The sequence below is a fragment of the Stigmatopora nigra genome, chromosome 20, assembly GCF_051989575.1.
Source record: "Stigmatopora nigra isolate UIUO_SnigA chromosome 20, RoL_Snig_1.1, whole genome shotgun sequence".
Lineage (NCBI taxonomy): Eukaryota > Metazoa > Chordata > Actinopteri > Syngnathiformes > Syngnathidae > Stigmatopora > Stigmatopora nigra.
The window spans coordinates 9,856,860-9,875,524 of record NC_135527.1 but is presented as its reverse complement, the minus strand read 5'-3'; the positions used below and the strand labels follow the sequence as shown (position 1 = coordinate 9,875,524).

Sequence of the window (18,665 nt, the reverse complement as noted above, 5' to 3'; positions counted from 1 at the left end):
TACAGGATTTGAATGAAATCTTGTTGAGGGAGGGAGTGTTTTCTTTCGGCAACATTTCCGGGTGCTGTCAAAGAAAAGAGAAGAAGAGGCTTTATTTCCCTGTGAATATTTTGGGGGGAAAAGGTCATATTTGTTATGAAATGTCCAAGACTGAAATAAACACACTGACGACAAATGAAACCTTAACATTTATCCTCATCTGGTCACAACAAATGCTGGCAAACCTCAACTGCCGGCAGGTGGCAGAATGAGGCCACCGCGCCGCCGTAGCGTAGACGAAGAACCCATAAACAAATGACGTCACATTTAAAAGCCAACCGCGGGAAAGTCGGCGAGATCAAAGGTTGCCGGCGAGATCTTAGGATGGCGGCTAGATGAAACGGTAGCAACCTGAGCATTTGGCTAGCTTGAACGATAGCAACAAGAGCATTGGGCTAGCTAAAACCATAGTAACAGAGGCATTTGGCTAGCGAAAACCATAGCAACAAAAGCACATGGCTAAATCAAAAAGGTGGCTAACTACTGCGGTTTGGCAGCGAAAAAAACAATTTGTCAACACACACAAAATAACGACACTATTCATATTCCAAATACACCGACAAAGCGACATTAGGACGACATTATTACGAGAAGCCATGTGTAATGAAGGAAGGGGTGACTTACGTAGTTAGCCACGTACGAGCAGAAGGCGAATTGGAGTTTGTCCGAGGTCCTTTGCTTTTTAAGTTTTAACTCAAAATAAAGAATACAAAATAAAAAAAACGGTGAGAAAATAACGAGCCGTTTGTTTGTTTTAAAAGCAACCCTAGCGCTAAAAGGCAATGCTAACTTAACTAATTACTTGCTCCGCTCCTCTTCCGTCTAATTAGCGTACACACACACACACACACACACACACACACACACACACGTGAGGCGGAAGGAAGTGGAAGTGGAGAAGGAAGTCAAAGAATTCAAAATAGACGAAGGAATTTTGCAAAAATAAAAATTGTTTTATTATTAACTGTTTGGCTGTCTTGTCATTCTTTTTGTGGTTTTAATTTTGAATTTATTTTCATAAAATATTTAATTGAATGAATGGCTCGGGCAGCGCTAAATCACGACCATTCCATGCTAATCAGCCCAGTAAATATGAGAAGAAACTTGTCCTTTAACAAGCACAATGTCATTTTATCTCCAATAAATGGTCATCAAGAAATTACAATTCACACAGTTGTTTGAAATCCCCGTTTAAGCCCCAAATTAATTTATTTCACCCGAAAAGTAGAGCACTGAGTGCTAAAATGATGGAAATGAGTGATTATAGTGTTTTACCAAAAATAATACTGCTTTATTTCTGAAAAATACAAGTTATGAAAGAGTTTTGGAAGCATTTCAGTTATTACTGTCGTAGTATATTTTCTGGAGCCCTCGTGTGGTTTACAGCGGAATTGTTACTCATCGCATCAGATGGATTTGATGATGAAAAAAAGCAAAGGAGGAAAGCAAGGGGGTGGAGCAAGGAGCAAAAGACCAGGCGCTGGTCGTCAGATCTCAAGTCGAAGTCGGGATCCCCCCCGGTCAGGCCTCATGCGCGCGCAGGACCCCCAACCCGCCTCCCCCCCCAGCACCAGTTGCCAGCGAGAGTAGCCCAAAGGGGGAAGCGAGACGCCGAGCGTCGGATGCAACAGTTGCTGGGATGCCAGGCGCCCATTAGCCGGCCACGCGTGTTGATCCAGAGGAGGAGGAGGAGGAGGATAAGAAAGCCGGGGTGGGGGGCTGCCTCCGGTCTGGAGCGGATGGCGCGGCACCACCGCGGGATGAGCAGCAACGGCGGAGGCGGCCACGCCGGCCACTGAGTCGCCGGCGGCGGCGGTGGCGGCTGGACTCAGCATGCACGGGATTGGGGTGGCCCCGCGGCGGCGCAAGCTCCGTCTCCGGGCGCTGTGGGCCGCGCTGGCCCTGCTGGCCATGTCGGTGGCCGCCAGCAGCGCGCTCTTCACGGCCTGGACCTGGCGCCAGACGCGGGACCTGTCCCACTCCTTCCACATCCTCCAGGAGCGCCTGGAGCAGGTCGGGGTCGCCGCCGCCGCCGGCACGACAGCCACTAAACTATCTCCACTGCGTTGACTTTGTTTGTCTTTCCTCTTTCTCTTCTTTTTTTTTTTTCTCTTTCCTTCCTTCCCTCCTTGGCTTAAAGCGGTTATGCAATTGAAGTGGCGCGTGCGGTTACGGGAAGCATCGTGGGGGATGTGTGGTGCTTTTCCAATGCACACTTGGCACCCTCCGAGCCAAGCTTTTATTGTCTTTTGTTTCCCCGCAAAAAATGGAGCCTTTCTGGTAAACTGTATTCTTTTGTGTGATTGTTTTGTTTTGAAATGATTCCCGGCCCAAACCGCTAAGTGACTCTCGGCGGCGCGCCTGCCGCTCTGACGTTAGTCTGGGCTATAAAAAGAGACCTTTCCCATTGAAGCATCTTTAAACAAACCATGCCCCCCTCTCTCCCTTGCAAAAACGCCCGACGGCAGTGGCCCTTGCCCCTTTGGCTCCGGGCCCAAGCCGGCATCCGACTGAGTATACCTTGTCGGATGGTAATTGGCGTCCCGATGCCCCCGCGTCTTTGTCCGATGCCTTTTCCAGATGTGCCACTCATTTTCATTGGAGCGGCAGATTTGAGAGCGACAACAAAGGCCCAGCAGCATTCTTCAGTCTGCTTCTCTTTCTCGGGACGTCCTCGCCAAGTCGGCTGGAAACATTTGGCTCGGGCTTCTGGCTTAAGATACCTTTTCCGAGTTTTCAAAGTAGCCATCCTCTGACGTTTAAGTATCCGTGACAAATGCGCAGCCACTTTGCCCTAACACGTCCGTCCGAAGGCGGGATGCCGCCGGACTCACCCCTCTCTTTCTGCGCAGGTCAACACGCAAAGGAAGGCCATTGTGCAGCTGGTTCTGGAGAAGAGAGAGCTCCTGGTGGGCCAGAGAATCAAGCGAGACGGTACGCTAGCGCGCTAACGCGCACGCAGGAACGCAGGCATGCAGGCACGCTAACAGGCTAACACGCACGCACGCAAGCACGCAGGCAGGCTGGCCGCAGCTAAAAGTTGACACAGGAAGCAGTAGGCAGCTGGGACGGATGGCTGTGGCAGAAATTACAGGTCTGACCAGAGCGGCCCGCAAAAGCAGCTGGCTCGAGAGCCGAGCCTGGCTTTTAAATGGATTTCCGGGCGGGGCCCGTTGTTTTGGAAAACGCCCATCTCGTTGCTATTCATAGAGCACGGGGTGCTTGGCCACTCGGGTCTTTCAAAGGGGCCGCCGGGGTCTTGCCTTGCAACCTGTACTTGGGACCGGGCTTGCGCCGTCGCTGTTTTTGTCTATTTGGGATCCCCCGCGAGTATTTTAAGGCAGGCGCGTGACGGGAAATCCTGGGGCCATCTGCTAAAGGCGTTAAGGGGAGACGGGCGGGAGACGGGCGGGAGACGGATTGGCCCGCGCCACCGCAGCCGTGTTTTTCTTTGTCACGCTCACGTTCTGTCTGCCCCCCCCCCCCCCAAAAGGGGGGTCGCTGCGCGGCAAGCACGGAAACGGCAAGAGAGCGGCGTCCCATTTCGAGAGTAAGTGGCCCGGCCTCGCCCCACCTTAGCTTCTGTGGAAGGCATCAGCCCACCTTCTCTCCTTTGTCCCCACCCCCTTCTGCCCCCACAGTCACCAAAGTCTCCTCGCAGCAAGGTAAGGCCCCCGTCCCCGGAGATACGCCGCTAGCCGCCCTTCCCACGCGCCTCTCGCTGTGGCGTCAGTGGGGGAAGGCGGCGTGATCAAAGGCTGGGAGGAGCGCGTGCTCAACATGAGCAAGGCGGTCAGCTACGACAAGGAGGAGGGCACCTTCGTGGTGGAGAGGCCGGGCGTCTACTTCCTCTTTTGTCAGGTGGGTCGGTATGGACGAGTCTGGATCCCAGGGGGGGGGGGGGGGACACCGGATCCCTCACACCGCCCCGTAACCCACGCTCCACTGTGCCCGCCCGACAGGTCCTGTTCAACGAGCAGGAGTCGCAGTACGTCAAGCTGGACGTGGTGACGGGCGGCCAGAGGCCTCAGAAGCTGCAGTGCATGGAGGGCTACGGGACCACGCCGTCGGCGGGCCCGCACCCGTCGCACTTCCTCAAGCCCTGCCAGGTGTCGGGGCTCCTGCGCCTGGACAAGGGCGCCAGACTGCACGCCGTCACCGGCCCCGCCTTCCGCCTGCACACGGTGGGCAACCCCTCGGCCTCGCCCCACGTCTTCAGCATCTTCAAGGTCAACTGAGGGGCCCCCCCGGGCGGGGGGCCACTCCACCTCGGCTCGGAGGGCCGGAGCGGACGGGAAGCAGTCTCCGTGGACAAACTGGAAGCCTTTTTTTCCACGTGGCGGAGACCACCGGTTGTTTTCAAATTGAACTCTGTTTTTCTTTTTCATAGTGGTCCCCCCCGGCTTTGTTTTACTGGCCGTTTTTTTGGAGAGGGCGGAGACCACGTGGTGAGGCATTTTTTTTTTCTCTTCTTTTTTTGGCCCTTGCTAAAAGCTCAATCGAACACAAATGGACATTTGAGCTTGATTGTATATACATGCGCACATAAGTCATAAATAGTGTCAGTCTTTGGAGAACAACATCCCAATTTTCCATCCTTCTGGCTCTCCAAAAGGCATCATAACTCGGAAGCCCCCAAGAAGGAACATTCCGATCGTGTTTCTCCCCAGGCAGGGAGCGACGACGCTAACGGAGAAACAGCGACTGATTGACCCCCCGGCGACCAATCGGACGGCCGCCCGCCCGCCCGCCGTTCTTGCGCAAGCCAAACAAGTGTGTTTATTTCCAGCCACGGTTTGAAAGTGGTTTTTGTGGCCTGGCCGCACGGCAAACTCGGGCACGCCACATGTTGCAAAAAAAAGAGGCAGCATTTCGATCCTCTTTTCATTTCCTGAGGACATTTTGAAATAAGCCCGTAGCCCGGGGCCCCTCCCGTCAGCCACGCGCTCTCAGACTTAAGCCGCCTTCTCCATTTTCACTTCCTCAAAGTGTAGAAGCTGGAAGACCGAAATGTACGCGCACACGCCGCTTATGGCTAATCAGAGAAAAGGTCAGAGACGTTTCGGGGAAAAAGTACGCCAGAGCAGAAGAAATAAAAGCCGTCCAATGCCGTCCGTGGGCCATTTCATTGTCCCCCAAAAGTATTGTGACCGCTTTCTTTTGTATTGGATTGACTTTTATTACAAAGAAAGGAAAGAAACCAAAGGGAGACACTTTTTTTTGGTGTGTAAATACTTTCATTGCTGGCCAACATTTGATGGGTGCGCTGACTAAAGATGACAAAAAGGACAAAGCAAAGTGCTTGTGGCGTTGTGGGGCCTTTTTTCGTCCAATGGAAATCACTTTTTGTCCACTTTCCATAAGGCATTTTTTTGGATTTCATCATCTCCAACCATGCCATTTGTTACAGGAGCCCTGGCATTTTTTTCTTTCCATATATACTGCAAAATGCGGCTACTGGCTAGGATACATGCAGACTCCAAGGGGGCGGGGGGGGTTGCTAACATGGATTTCTTGGCCAACATTCGTAAGGAGCTTGCTAATAAAAAAAAAAAGTCTGATCCAACTGTACTCTGTGTTGAGGCCGGCAGAAAATAGCATACCACACGCGGGGGTGCCGAACAGGAGGCTGGCGGAGGAGTGCTCTGGCTTCGTCTGGCCTAATCGTCGATGCAGATGACCTCGCCGGCGCGGCGCTCCCGTGGACGCTCTCCTTCCCGCTCCTTCTTCACCGACCGAGTCGCTCCGTCGAGCACTGCGGGGGAGGGAAACAGAGGGAATTCAGTAGGGAATACGCGGGGACACAGAAGACAAAACAAAACACATCGCTTGGACATGGCTTCCCACGTTTGTCGCAGGGCCGCCGCGGCCGCCGCGGCCGCCGTAGCTCCTTCCTTTTGCAAACAAACGGCGAGAATAGGCCGCGCCGAGCGGCTCCGGTGTCATAACAGGGCTTCCAGATCTGCCGTGCGATACGGAGGCCAGACTAACTCCGTCGGTGGCGGCCGGCCAGCGCGGGGGGCCGGCCCGGGGAATGGAAAGAAAGGGAGGGAGGGGAGTCCGGGAGGGGGGGGGGGGGGGGGGGGGGGAGACGAGGGGAGGCCGGCCTATCGTATGAGAAGCAAAACAAAAGGAGGTGAAGACAGGGTGAAGCGGGAAGGGGATCCAGTGCGCCCGCTACAGGGTCCGTCTTCTCCTTTGATGACCTTTTAAGGCAACGTTTGGTCCAAGACACATTGGCTCAACGTGACAAACAGCCTGAGCCGGGGGCCGGGGGCCTGGGGGGGCCTGGGGGGGCACCCTTCACAAGGGGCGGTAAGGGAGTTCGTTGGCAGTCCACGGCGACTGGTCAAAGGATCTCCCCGCCGCGGCCATCTTCAGTTTGATGGACCGGGCTACAGACAAAGCAAGCCCCAACCAAGCCTAAGTCTCTGTGTCTGCCGCAGCGTCTGCTGGTTCCAAAACCTTTTGGCCCGGGTTTCTATTTTCTGCGTGGGGTCCGGACGCAGAGACGGAGGAGTGCGAGGCGGCTGAGGAATGAGGGAGTAGAGGGTCAACTCCAGGAGAAAGACTCAAATTGATTGAGAACGGGCAGGGGGGCGGGGGGCTGCCGGGACACGTCTCCCGTTTCTCAGAAACCCGGGACGACGGCCACATTTGCTCCGCCCCCGGGGTCCCTATCCTTTCTCCTTTCAGGGTTTTTTAGGGCGCCCGTTGCGCGGCAGGTTCTCCACCGTGTTACTCAGGCGGTACTTGACGATGATGCTGTGCACGGTGGATTTGGGCATGCGCAGCTCCAGGCCGATGGCCCCCTCCGACTTGCCGTCCTTCCACAGGTCCACCACCCGCTGCCGCTGCACCACGTCGTGCTCCTTGGTCTTCTGGCACGCGTTTGCGGCGGCGCCGGCGGCGGCGGCCGGCCCCCCGCCGGCTCCCCAAGCGGCTCCGCCGGCGGCTTCTGTGGGGGCAGACAAGCGGCAGACTGTAGTGGAGGCTGGCCCGGGCGGACCACCGTAACCTGACGCTTTACGGGTGGCTACTGGACTTGGCGGGGGGGGGGGGGGGGGGGCTGCCGTGCGGAAAATTGTTCAGCCGGTGGGCCGCTCCAGGTCAGAGGAGGCGCGTGCGTTTGGGGTTGCGGACCACAAAGCAGAGTAAGCGCGGGCATCCGCCCGGCGGGGGCGCCGGCGGCTACTCGGGTCGGGCATTGACGCGGGCAGGGTGCCTCGGCGGTGGAGGCGCCTCTCAAAATACCTCCTGCGCCTTTTGTCGGGGATAATGACATTGTGGCGGACGGAAGGGCGCAATGTCTTTGACAGATGTCGGGCTCTCCCATTTCCCTTTGGAGCGCTTGGGGAAAGGAGCAGCTTTTTGCACTTATCTCTGCCACATGTCCGCCGGCTACACATCTCCAAAGACGCGCCGGCGGCCGGAGCGCACGCGCAGGCATTTGTTGGCCGGCCGCCGCAGAGCGCGTCTGGCCGGCACATGGCGTGCCCGCCAATAGGGAGTCGCGAGCGTGCGGCCGCAGGAGGCGACGGATCCGTCGTTGCGGCCAAAAGGCAATCTGCGCATTCCTCGGGCCGCTACAAGCTTAATATAGCTGCGGCGTCCCGGCTAATGTCTATTTCAGGTGGTGGGCGGGCCAGACGGGCTCGGCCGTCGTTGTGGACTTTGGAGGTCCCGCCTCTATCGACATGGCTTGACATTGCGATATCTAGCGTCTGTCCCTAAACAACAACAGAGGTGGAATTGCTGGAAGTACAGCGCCGCTTCTACTAGAAGGTGCTCAGCTCGCAACACTTGAAAGCCCCCCCCCCCCCCCCCCGACCCATCGCGATTGCTCCCGGAGCCCCACTGACCTGATACGAAGGATCCGGCTGGCATCTGACTGTAGTTGGCCCCTCCCACAAAGAGGGCGCCCGACGGCGGGGCCGAGGCGAAGGCTCCGTAGTCCTGGGGGGTGGCGTAAGGTCCGGGAGGGATGGGCTGCCAAGGGACAAATTGGGGTTAGGTCAGGTGCCATTCGGGGGGGGGGGGGTTAATATTAGGTGGTGGGCTTGAAAAGAAAAACTGCAGCGAGTGAGAGGGGAATAAATAACATTGCAAAGTGCTTAAAGATGGCGAAGAGAATGTGCTGACTAAGCAGTGGAGGAGTGAAATAGCGCAGGTTGACGGGCTCCGTGTTTTTACTGGCCGCCCGCCACCGCTTTTCCACTGGCTCCCCACGCCGGTCGAGGAGACAGAGATGAGGAGCCACTGAACGGGGGGGGGGGGGGGGGGGCAGAAGACAGAAAGCAGTAGGTACTACTGACCGGGGGGGCCTGAGCCTGGCCGCCTCTGCCGGCCAGCCGGCTCAGGATGGCGCGCTCGGACATCTGCAGCCGCACGGCGATGGGCGCCACTCGGGCCAGCGCGGCCGGCAGCCGGCTCACGTCGGCCTTCATGTCGCTCAGCAGGTCCTCCAGCTGGTTCAGCACTGCAAGGACAAGCGGGCCCCGCCCGGCACCATTGAATTGGAGGGCTCGCCCCCCCTCCCCCATCGGCTCGCCACCCACCGACCTTTGTGCAGGACCACATTGGCCGGCCTGTTGCCCGCCAACGACTCCTTGCTGAGGTGTTGGTGCGACTCGGCCAGGCACTCCACCTCGGCCAAGCGCACGTTGAGCGCCATGGCCGGGTGGCCGGGGTCCTGCGTCATGTTCAGGTAGGCGGCGCGCCGCAGCTGCTCCTCGATGACCAGCGCCTGCTCCAGGAGCTAGCCACGACCAGCTGGGGTTAGGGTCTTTCTCACCCGGCAATCCGTTCGGCCCCCGGGCTTACCTTGAAGCGGCGGGCCAGAAACTTGTTCTTCATTTCCAAGAAGTTGCCTTTGTTGGCCTGCGACTCGAAAGGCTGGTTGACGATGGCGAAGGGCCAGTCGTTCTGGACGTCCTGCCAGCGAGCGTAGCCGTGACTGACGGCCGGGTGGGTCGAGGAAAAACCTTTGTCCGGGATGGCCCCCGCTGCACACGACCCGCCTGCGGGGTTAACTCGCACCCCCTGACCTAGCCTTACCCGGAAAGCCGACCGGTGCCCGGCCAGATAATGCCGAGCGTGAGCTGGCAACGTACGGCCTTCATCCAATGAGATTTATGTGGCGGATACGCGCCCCCCGACCGGCCAAGCAGCCGGCACCGGGCGTACTGGGTGTCGGAGCATGAAATACTGCCGGGCCAAGGATACGTGAGGATTCCTGCCAGGAGCCAGAAATCGTGGCGCCGGTGCCAGATCTCGTTCATCTTTCCCGAGGAGATGGCGGCCCGCTCTTCGTTCTGCCAAAGAGTGTGAAGCTCTTTGCGGGGGGGACACACACAAAGTTTATAGAAGTTACTCATCTTGGAAAAGGGCCGGGCTAGTTTCCATTTTTTTTTTGACTGACCGGTGAAGCCGCCGTCGGCAATGTTAAACATGAAGCGCGGCCGCTGGGCGGGCGGCTTCCCGTCGCCCCTGGTCTGGCCCTCGTCGACCTCAGTCTTGGCGTCCTTTTCACCTTCCGCCTCCCGGGGCGACGAATCCCCCTTTTGGGCTTTGGGGTTCTCGCCGTCCCGTTTCTCCTCTTCCATTTTCGCTGCATTCGAAGGAAGGGAGGGGGACGGGAATTGAGCCTTTGGGAGAAAAAAATCAGCCGGGCTCCACAGCGGTACCTGCGTGTTGGCCCGTGACTTGGCTCAGGCCAGACGGGTCACCGCCGGGATGGTCTTCCCGCCCCTCCGGCGTCCCATCACCGCCGACGTCCTCTCGGGGCTCCCTTGTGGGACTAGGAGACGCGCTTCCAGGGGTGCAGGGCTGAAGCAAAACAGATCGGGCAAACCCGCGTCAAGACCCCCGAAGAGGTGCTGTGCACTTTCCCATCACTCACCTTTCTCTCCTTCTCCGGCGGGGCCCCGCCCTCCCGCTCCTCGTCTTCCTCGACGCTATTTTCGGGCCCTTCCGCAGGCGCGGGTGTCGCCGCGCTGGAGGTGCACGGCGTGTCGTTGCCACCGGCATCTGTGGCGGCGGCGGGGGAAGAGGCTCGGGAGGAGGGCTTTTCCGGGCCCGCCCGGGGCTTCGGCTCCGGGATACTCCAGCGCCCGTTGATGTGCTGGAACTCCTGAATCTGGACGGGAAATATCATTTCCCCGGGGCTGGCCGCTGGGCCGAGAGACGGACCAACGGGGAGAGCGCCACCTTCTTTTTGAGCAGCGACATGACGCCGATGCGCGTGAGGACGGGTTGGCGGCACAAGCCCTCCCGCGGGACGCCGTCGGCAAAAGTCTCCGCCCCGTCGGCCACCGGCTCGCACAAGTGACGCATGAAGAGCGACACGTACGCCCTGGCGGAGGCGCAACGGGTGGTGAGTTTGGCGGGGGCCCCCCCCAGGTACGTACCCGGTGGTCACCCACTTGAATTCCTTCTCGCTTTTGCCCCGCAGGTCTCGGACCAGCCACTGGGACGAGAAGGCCTCCCGAGAGGGCATCCCCCAGCGCATCACGGCATTGAGGAAAGCCTTCCGCTGGCGCGTATTGAAGCCGAGAACCTAGCGGTGGGTGGAAAAAAAAGAAGAGACCTTAGCTCGGGAGGTTTTTTTTTGTGTGGCGTAGACGGACCTCCAGGTTGCCGCCCACTCTGGCCAGAAGTGGAGGGAGCGGTTTGTCCTTCTCGTTCCTCAGCTGGCGACGGGATTGTCTCCGGCCTAGGGTACACGGGCGCAAAGACAAAACTGTTGGCCCAGGCCGGCTTCCCGGGGGATTTGTTCCCGCTAAAGCGAGAACTGAAAGGAACGCGGCTCACCTTCCGGACGGTCGTCAAAGTCCTCGTCCTCCTCCTCGGATCCTACCGAGTACTCGGACTGGTTGTCGGAAATGACGGCGTGCCACTCTGAAAGGACGGAGGGCAGGTGGGTTGGGTGGGCCGGGTGGGCCAAGTGGAGCGGGGTCTGAGGCGGACGCACCTTGGTCTTCCTGGGCGGCGTCGTTGTAGTTGACGGGCTTGCGGTTGCGCTTGCCTTTGCCCAACTTGCTGGCCAGGTCCTCCTGCTGCTGCTCGTAGTGGTGGCGCAAGAGCTTCTCCCAGTAGTCGGGGTCCACGTTCTCCTCCTGCTTGATGATCTCTCGCTCCATCTCGTCCACCTGCAGCGGGGTCAGCGTGACCTCTTTGCTAGCTCATGGGAAGGTGGTATATAGCGCTGCTCCCTCCCTTGGAAGCCCAGGGTGGCGCTGGTGTGCCGCCATCCCAACGGGGCCCTCTGCCTAAACGTCTTCAAAGGCCCTAGTCAAACGCAGATGTTTCCCGGCAAGGAGCGGATCGGGGCGGCCGCCGTGGTGGTCAATCTATTTCTAGGGCCCAGACCACGCAGTGAGTTATCGGGCCGGTTATCTGCGCCGTTATTTTCCTTCCCGGGACTCGTTATTCCGGCGCTTTTTGGCGGAAACCGAGATGAATGTAGCCGAGCTGCCAATTTTCTCCCCCCTCAGTCTTAGTCCAAAAAAGGTAAAGCCCAGTTAAAATAGAAAGGGGAAAAAAAAAGACACAACAAGTCCCCCCCCCCCCCCCCCTGCGCACCCCCCACGGTCTTAAAAAAAAGCAAATCCTTCTTTTCTCCCCCTTCGCCTCTTACCTTGTCCTCCTCTCGGACCACGTAGCGGGCCACTTTGAAGGAGCTCAGGTACTCGTTCATGTTCTGCACGTCCGAGTCGTCGGTGGCGTCCTGGCCGCGGTCCAACAGCCTCTCCACGGCCGCGCCGTCGTAGTGGATGACGTTGCCCTCGTCCTCGGCCCTGTCCCCCGTCGAATTCTTGGCGCCTGTCGGGGAAGCGTCACAGCCGTACGTCGTTCGGGCCCGCTCGGCCTCTCCCCCGGGTTTCTCACCTTCCGCCCCGTCCTTGAAGAGCTCCTCGGTGCCGAACTTGAGGATGTCGTCCAGCTCCTGCTTGCTCATGGAGCCGGCTTTGGAGCCCAGGCCGGGCCGGACCACCAGATGAGTCAGCATCATCTTTCTCTTGGCCACCTGCGTGATGCGCTCCTCCACGCTGGCCCGCGTCACAAAGCGGTAGATCATCACCTTGTTGGCCTGCCCGATGCGGTGGGCCCGACTGAAGGCCTGACAAGAGGGGGGGGGGGGGGGGGGGATGTGTTCTAGGCGGAACGGGAGCCGGGAGCCATCCCCACGGCCGGCTTCCCACCTGGATGTCGTTGTGGGGGTTCCAGTCCGAGTCGAAGATGACCACCGTGTCCGCCGTGGCCAGGTTGATGCCCAAACCGCCGGCCCGGGTGGAGAGCAAGAAACAAAACTGACAAGCGCCGGGAGCTGCCAATACAAAATGGACCCTAAGCCCGTAACCCCGCCCGGGCCATTTGCCAGAAGAAAGGGACGCACCGTTGAAGCGGTCGATGGCCTCCTGCCTGAGCGCGCCGGTGACAGCGCCGTCAATCCTTTCGTACTTGTAACCTTGGAAATCCAGGAAGTCTTCCAGCAAGTCCAGCATTTTGGTCATCTGCAAAGAAGCCGGCGTGGCTACGGTTGGGGGGAAAAAAAAGCCCTGGGCCAGCATATCTGGTACCTGCGAGAAGACCAGAACTCGGTGTCCCTGCTCCTTCAGCTTCCTCAGCATCTTCTGCAGCAAGGTCAGTTTCCCCGAGGCCTTGGTGAGGGCGGAACCCTCGTACGCGCCGCTGGCCGTTTTCTGGGCCTCCTGGAACAGAAAGGGGGCGCGGCCAGTTGGCGGGGACGGCGCCGCCGGACCGGCGCTTTTACCCACCGTGGAGGCGACGGGGAAGAGGTAGGGATGGTTGCAGCACTTCTTCAGGTCCATGACGACGTTGAGCAGGGACACCTGGTTCCCGGCGCCTTTGGAGTTGAGCGCCTCAAAGTTCTTGGTGAGAATCAGCTTGTAGTATTTCCTGCACGCCGAGAGACGCGTCGGGCCAAAGAATGTCTCCCCAAAAGGAGCCGGTCCGTCGGAACCGCCGGCAGTACTTCTGCATGGGACTGAGCTCCACCCGCACGATCAGCTCGGTCTTGGCCGGCATGTTCTGGAAGACGTCGGCCTTCAGTCGGCGCAGCATGTGAGGCCCCATCAGCTGGTGGAGTTTCTTGATCTGCTCCTCCTGGGAGACGTCGGCAAACTCTTCCAGGAAGCCGTCCAGGTTGCTGCGCCGCCGGCCGGCCGGGACACGGGGAGAAAAAAAAATACAAATAAATAATGACTCTTCTTGGCTCCGGCCCGGTCGTCTTTGCCTTACTTGAAACGGTTGGGAGTCAGGAAGTTCAGCAGGTGGAAAAGCTCCTCCAGGTTGTTCTGTAAAGGCGTTCCCGTCAGCAGCAGCTTGTGCTGGATCTTGTAGTCGTTCAGTCGGCGGAAGAACTGAAAACAAATAAGGGGGGGGGGTGGTTACCAAGGCCTTTTTCCTGGCGGCGGCGCCATCCCTTCCGCACCTTGGACTGGTTGTTTTTAAGGCGGTGAGCCTCGTCCACCACCAGGCAGGCCCAGTCCGTGGACTTGAGCGCCGTCTGGTCCACGGTCACCAGCTCGTACGAGGTCAGGAGGACGTGGAATTTGATGGTCGTCTCTCCCTGAAGCGGAAGGAGGTTCGGGGCCGGGTCCGGGGGGTCAGGGGGCGGCGGCCAACCCATCTCACCCGCATCTTGAAGGCTTTCTTGCCGCCCTTGGCCGGCCAGTCGTGGAAGGAGAATTCGTTCTCGCGGATGATGGCTCGGCTGTCCTTGTCGCCGGCGTAGGTCACCACGTACAAGTCGGGCGCCCACATCTCAAACTCCCGCTCCCAGTTGATGATGGTGGAAAGCGGGGCGCTGACCAGGAAGGGACCTCTGCTGTGACCCTGAAGAGGACAATTGGTCTTTTTTCACAAAAGAAGACGCCCAAGAAGACCAGGTGCCGCACCTCTTTGAAGAGCGAGTAGAGGAAGACGATGGTCTGGATGGTCTTGCCCAGACCCATCTCGTCGGCCAGGATGGTGTCGGTGCCTTGAGCCCAAGAGAAGCGCAGCCAGTTCAGACCCTCCATCTGGTACGGGTGCAGCGTGCCGCCCGTGGACGTCACGTAAGTGGGCTGCTCCTCGTATTTGACGGTGGGCTGCCAAAGACGCAAAGGTATCCCCTTTGCCTCATCTTTTTCAACCGCCGTCTCCCATCGGCACTCACGTCGGCGACGGGCGGGGCCGGAGAAGTCGCCTCTTCTTGACCCTCCCGACCTTCGCTCCTCATCTGGCGGGGCCCGTCGGGGTCCTCCGTGGTGATGGAGTCCCTGCACGTGCGGGTTGACCTTAGGTCTGAAGGCAAGAAGTGTCGCGCGCAGGGACCCACCTGTGTCTCCAGTAGTTGGCCTTGTGGAGGCCAAAGTGGGGGAGGTCCACACGGTCCTCTTCCCACGTGCACTGGTCGTAGGTCAGGTCTCGCCACTTGACCAGGTAATGGTACGCGGCCTTCTTGTCCACGCTGGCACACGGCACACGTCACGCTGGGGCCGCATCAGACGGCTCGGAGGCAAAAGTCACCTGTGGTTGATGATGCGATGGATGCTCATCCACTCGGGTTTGATGCCGTATTTGTAGTACTTGTCCTCCATGGCACGCCACTTCTGGCTTTTCCCCGCCTCGCTGCGATCTTCGCCGCCCGAGGCGTAGTCCAAAGGGGGCGGTTCGTCCATGTCCGTCTTCCTCTGGTAGTTTCTGTACATCACCGAGTGGAAGATCTCCAACTGGGGGGGCAGGGGTATGACAAGCATATGTGCTACGGTAGCGCGACAGGAAAAAAAAAAAAAAAAGAGTCTTCTGCATTTTCACCTGCAGCTCGGTGATCCAGGTACAGCGCCAGTAGGACTGACCGGCCAGCTTGACCAAGAACTCCCGTTCGGCTCGGCCCTTGGCGACGAAGGGCGGGGCCGCCGGCCGGTCCGGCTCCGAGACGGGCTCCGAGACGGGCTCCGAGACGCCCGCCGTCGGGGGCTGCCCCCAGCGCCAGTGGAGGATCTTTTGCACCCGTCCCTCGATGGGCGGGCACTGCGGGCAAAGCGTCAGTCAACGAAAAAGGCCAGATTGGTGGAAGGCGCCACGTCCAACCTATGGGCGGGAGGGACTCACCGTGCACCGTGGACACAACCACTCTCCGTTGGGGACTTCTGGCAGCGGAGGGTTTAGACAGTGGATGTGGTAGGAGGAGGTGCAGGTCTCACAGCACAGGAGTTCACCTCCGTCTTTACACACCCGGCAGAACTCCATGTGGTCGTCCTTCTCCTCCTCCGGGGCGTCCTCCTCCTCCTCCAAGTCCTCAATGTCTTTGTCTTTGGCTTCCCACTGGATTCCTTCTCGCTCCTGGAAGCGGACAGAAGGAGAGGGTCCAGGTCAGGAAGCGGGGTGGGACGGGTTAGGGGAGGTGTGCGACTCACACAGTGGGGGCAGCTCCACTTGCCCTCGGGGGCCTTTTCCAGCTCGGGCTCCAGGCACACCAGGTGGTACGCTCGCGGGCAGGTGTCGCACAGGATGATCTCGCCGCCCTGCTGGCACACCTCGCAGAAGTCCTGGTGGTCCGTCTCGTAGCCGTCTCCCTCCTCCTCGTCTGGGGGGGAGGGAAAAGGTCAAAGCCAGAGGGGGGGAGGTCAAAGCAATCAACTGGTTGGTCAAGACGGTTCATCAAACTGATCATTTGCTGCCACCTGCTGGTACTGTCTCGCAGGCGGTGGATTTTGCCCGTGAGTGGCAGGCTGCAGGATTTCAATGCCAATTTGCACATGCAGGCTTACTTTTCTTCTTCTTTTTCTTCTTGGTGGGCCGCTGACGATTGCTCTTCATGCCGCATACGCCCGAATCCTCTGGCTGCGACTCGTCTCCTTCGTCGCTCTGCCGGGACCGGGGAGGGGGGGGGTTCCGATTAGTCTCGGTCGGCGGGGGTCTTTTCGGCCAAAAGATACTCACCGAGCAGCTCTTTTTCCTCTTGGAGCACACGGGGGAAATTTTCACACGGGTGGGTGCCATTTTTTTGGCCTTGACCTTCTTCTTGTCGGGGCCACGCAGACTTTTACTGCGTTTCTTGTAACCCGGACCTACGGGAGGAGAGTTGTTGCCTCCGTTGTGGGGCTGCATTTACATGAACACCGACCTTTGCCCTCTTTGGTCTTGGCTTTCCGGACGGGCGGCGGCGGCGGGGGCCGCTCGGGCGGGGCGCTCACCACCGCCGACACCTGCCGGGCCACGGCGATGGCGGCGGCAGCGGCGGCGGCGGCGGCCACGGCGGCCCCGTCGCCTTTGAAAGGGTTGTTGAAAGTGAACTCCCGCCATTTGGCCCCCAGGATGGTCATCATCTTGGACATGGGAATCTTGGGGTTCTTTTTGGCGATCATGGGTCTGCCCCCCACCAAGGACAAATGCAAGTGAGCAGAGGACGGCGCCCACAGTCCCGAAGACGGTGTCTGACCTCAAGAACTGACTGAAGGCTTTGTAGTTGGTCAGCTCCCCGTAGTCTTCCTCGGTGAAGACGTGACGGACGTCCTCCAGCGCCCACTCCTTGGCCAGCTGGGCCGAGGTCTTCTGCTCCACGGGCTGTTGGCAAGGAAGGAAGGAAGGAAGGAAGGAAGGAAGGGAAAAAGAGAAAAAGATTAACTTTAAAAAGAGTAAAAGGCCCACTTTTAAAAGGGGACTTTTTAACGGTTGCTTGACCTCTGCGCTGACCTTTGCCGTGTCTCTCTGAGACACCGTGTCTTGGTCCTCGTCATCTTTTTGCTTCCTCTTGCATTTCTTGTCTTTCCTGTCTTTGTGCTTTTTCCTCTTCTTCGAGGACTGGGCCAAAACGCCGTCCAGCGCCGCCGTCGGGTCCCGCTCTCCCTCGCCATTTGTCGCTGCCGCCGAGTCTCCCTGGTCGTCCTGGAAAGAGTGCAGAAGAGTGAAGGGCGGGCGGACGGACGTTTAGGTGGCGCTTTCCGACCCACGTACAATTTTCTTGCGCTTTCTGGTCTTGGGGGACTTGGCGGGCTTGGCCTCGTTGTCCTTCTTCTTTGGCCGTCCTTTCTTTTTACGCGGGAGTTCCCCATCGGACGCGCTTTGCGGCCCCCCTAGGGAGACAGATGGGGGGGGGGGGATCAGCCATCCGGATGGAAACATCTCGGAGCGAACCTTTCGGGAGTCCTGGCTGGCTGAACTTAATATGTATACACCTTTTAGGAATAAGGCATGGATCGGAGGGCCCAAATCAATTGCAAGTAAGTTAAGACTCTGCAATCAGGCTGCCATTCATCTTTTTTAGGAAAATAGTATTAAAAAACCGAAACTTTGTCTTGGATAAAGACTTTGGTGATCAACGAGCGGACAATTATTTTAAAATAGAAGAATAAAAACGGAATAGCAGCCATCACGGTGGGGTGAGCGTTTACTCCGATTGTCTTTGAACGCATCACGAAAAAATGTCCTGGAATGCTGTCATTCTCGTGTCACGCGTGTCATTGTGTGTGTGGAGGGGGGGGGGGGGGGGGGGGCGTTTAGGAAGATGACACTTTGGCCGTGGACACAAAGTTTGCAAACAAGCTGCTTTCACGTCCATCATCGGGAAAGTGTGTCCCTTCTGACGTACCTGCGACGGCGTTTGCGACCGCATTTGCACTTGGACGAGACGTCGCCGGCGAGTGGACGTCGCTCGTAGCGTCTAACGAGACGTCTCCTTCGCCGCCGCCACCGCCGCCGCCGCCGTCTTCTTCTTCTTCTTCCTCCAAAGATCCTCCTCCCTCTGAATGAAGAGCCTCGTCTTCCTCGGTGTCCCGCGGAGGAGAGGACATGATAGTCCTCTCATCGGGATCCCGTCCGAGTGTGGAGCAAAAGAAAAAAAAACAACAACAAAAAGCAGACAAAATTGGATCCGCTGTTTATTTCATATTCAAATCGGGGGGGAAATCAGGGGGTGGGGGGCATTTTACACTAGGCAGAGAGCAACAAAGATGGCCGCCCTCTTATATTTATTTTTTAACACCCCCCCCCCCCCCCCAGTCCTCACCACACTCCCCCCCCAAAAGAAAAAAATCCCCTTCCATAAAAAATGGCTGACTATATTATTTGTGCACCCATCCCCCTCCCACTTTCACCCCGTGCGCCCCCTCCCTCCCCAAAAAAGCTTCATATTTTTGCTACAGGGGAAAGGAGGTATGGCCCATGCATACTTATTGTTGTGCTTGTTGGTGGACCCCCCCTGCCAGCTGAAATGGGCTGTCACTTTCTGCATTGCAGAGTAAATCTCATAAACGTGGCCCCCACCGTGCTATCCACAAAAAAAATCATCTTTTTTTGTGTGTGTGTGAGTGCTGGAAAGGGGGAAAAGAAAAAAAGGAGGTGCAGCAGCATGTCTGCTGCAGCAGCCATATATACTTACTTTCATCCGATGGGATGGCTTAGAAACACTCACCCAGCGCTTGTGGTGAAAATCAAAAGTGTGCCGTCAACAATTGGCCACATTTATCTCATCCAAAGGCAGCAAAAAGAAAGATCTTTGAACAGAAAGAAGCCTGTGCCGGCCAGGCGGCGAGGCCAACAAATCAAAACATATCCAGACTAATTAGTGCCAGCTGGGCAACTGCAGTCAAGTCAGTGGACGTTCCTGTTTGGACGCT

The 18,665-nt window shown here is 58.1% G+C and overlaps 3 protein-coding genes across 9 annotated transcripts in view; 1 reads left to right on the top strand and 2 right to left on the bottom strand.

The window, feature by feature from the left end:
* col4a6 (collagen, type IV, alpha 6) overlaps nt 1-878 on the bottom strand; it is a 38,829-nt gene extending 37,951 nt beyond the window's left edge. For 3 of the 4 annotated variants that reach the window (XR_013330126.1, XR_013330129.1, XM_077742474.1), the window contains exons 1-2: nt 664-878; nt 4-64 (exon numbers count right to left, since the gene is read on the bottom strand). The gene's annotated coding sequence lies outside the window, so the exon portion shown is untranslated. The remainder of the gene's footprint in view (nt 1-3; nt 65-663) is intronic. The other variant, XR_013330127.1, reaches the window with a different exon arrangement.
* A 625-nt stretch (nt 879-1,503) lies between these two features.
* Nucleotides 1,504-5,244, top strand: tnfsf12 (TNF superfamily member 12). 2 transcript variants are annotated; one of them, XR_013330130.1, is made up of 7 exons: nt 1,504-2,052; nt 2,892-2,973; nt 3,533-3,589; nt 3,681-3,704; nt 3,773-3,900; nt 4,002-4,487; nt 4,655-5,244. XR_013330130.1 is itself a non-coding variant. In XM_077742482.1 (6 exons), the coding sequence occupies exons 1-6, from the start codon at nt 1,873-1,875 to the stop codon at nt 4,275-4,277; spliced, it is 747 nt and encodes a 248-aa protein (XP_077598608.1). In that variant the 5' UTR covers nt 1,504-1,872; the 3' UTR covers nt 4,278-5,244. The 2 variants fall into 2 exon arrangements, 1 of the variants encoding a protein (XP_077598608.1); XM_077742482.1 differs by having other exon boundaries at nt 4,002-5,244.
* Nucleotides 5,184-17,989, bottom strand: chd3 (chromodomain helicase DNA binding protein 3). 3 transcript variants are annotated; one of them, XM_077742472.1, is made up of 39 exons: nt 17,639-17,989; nt 17,005-17,123; nt 16,744-16,935; nt 16,490-16,614; nt 16,175-16,419; nt 15,991-16,118; nt 15,819-15,915; nt 15,465-15,634; nt 15,160-15,390; nt 14,863-15,078; nt 14,575-14,777; nt 14,384-14,515; nt 14,222-14,324; nt 13,962-14,153; nt 13,699-13,899; nt 13,496-13,633; nt 13,303-13,424; nt 13,037-13,210; nt 12,819-12,960; nt 12,621-12,752; nt 12,437-12,554; nt 12,243-12,367; nt 11,929-12,160; nt 11,678-11,862; nt 11,012-11,189; nt 10,852-10,938; nt 10,668-10,753; nt 10,464-10,597; nt 10,249-10,393; nt 9,941-10,177; nt 9,726-9,867; nt 9,461-9,649; nt 9,265-9,373; nt 8,863-8,995; nt 8,602-8,797; nt 8,355-8,518; nt 7,902-8,028; nt 5,887-6,997; nt 5,184-5,794 (listed from the first exon to the last, which is right to left on the bottom strand). In XM_077742472.1, the coding sequence occupies exons 1-38, from the start codon at nt 17,838-17,840 to the stop codon at nt 6,732-6,734; spliced, it is 6,117 nt and encodes a 2,038-aa protein (XP_077598598.1). In that variant the 5' UTR covers nt 17,841-17,989; the 3' UTR covers nt 5,184-5,794; nt 5,887-6,731. The 3 variants fall into 3 exon arrangements, with proteins under 3 accessions (XP_077598598.1, XP_077598597.1, XP_077598599.1); XM_077742471.1 differs by having other exon boundaries at nt 11,678-12,160; XM_077742473.1 differs by lacking the exon at nt 5,887-6,997 and having other exon boundaries at nt 5,186-5,794; nt 11,678-12,160.
* Nucleotides 17,990-18,665: the final 676 nt, after the last annotated feature.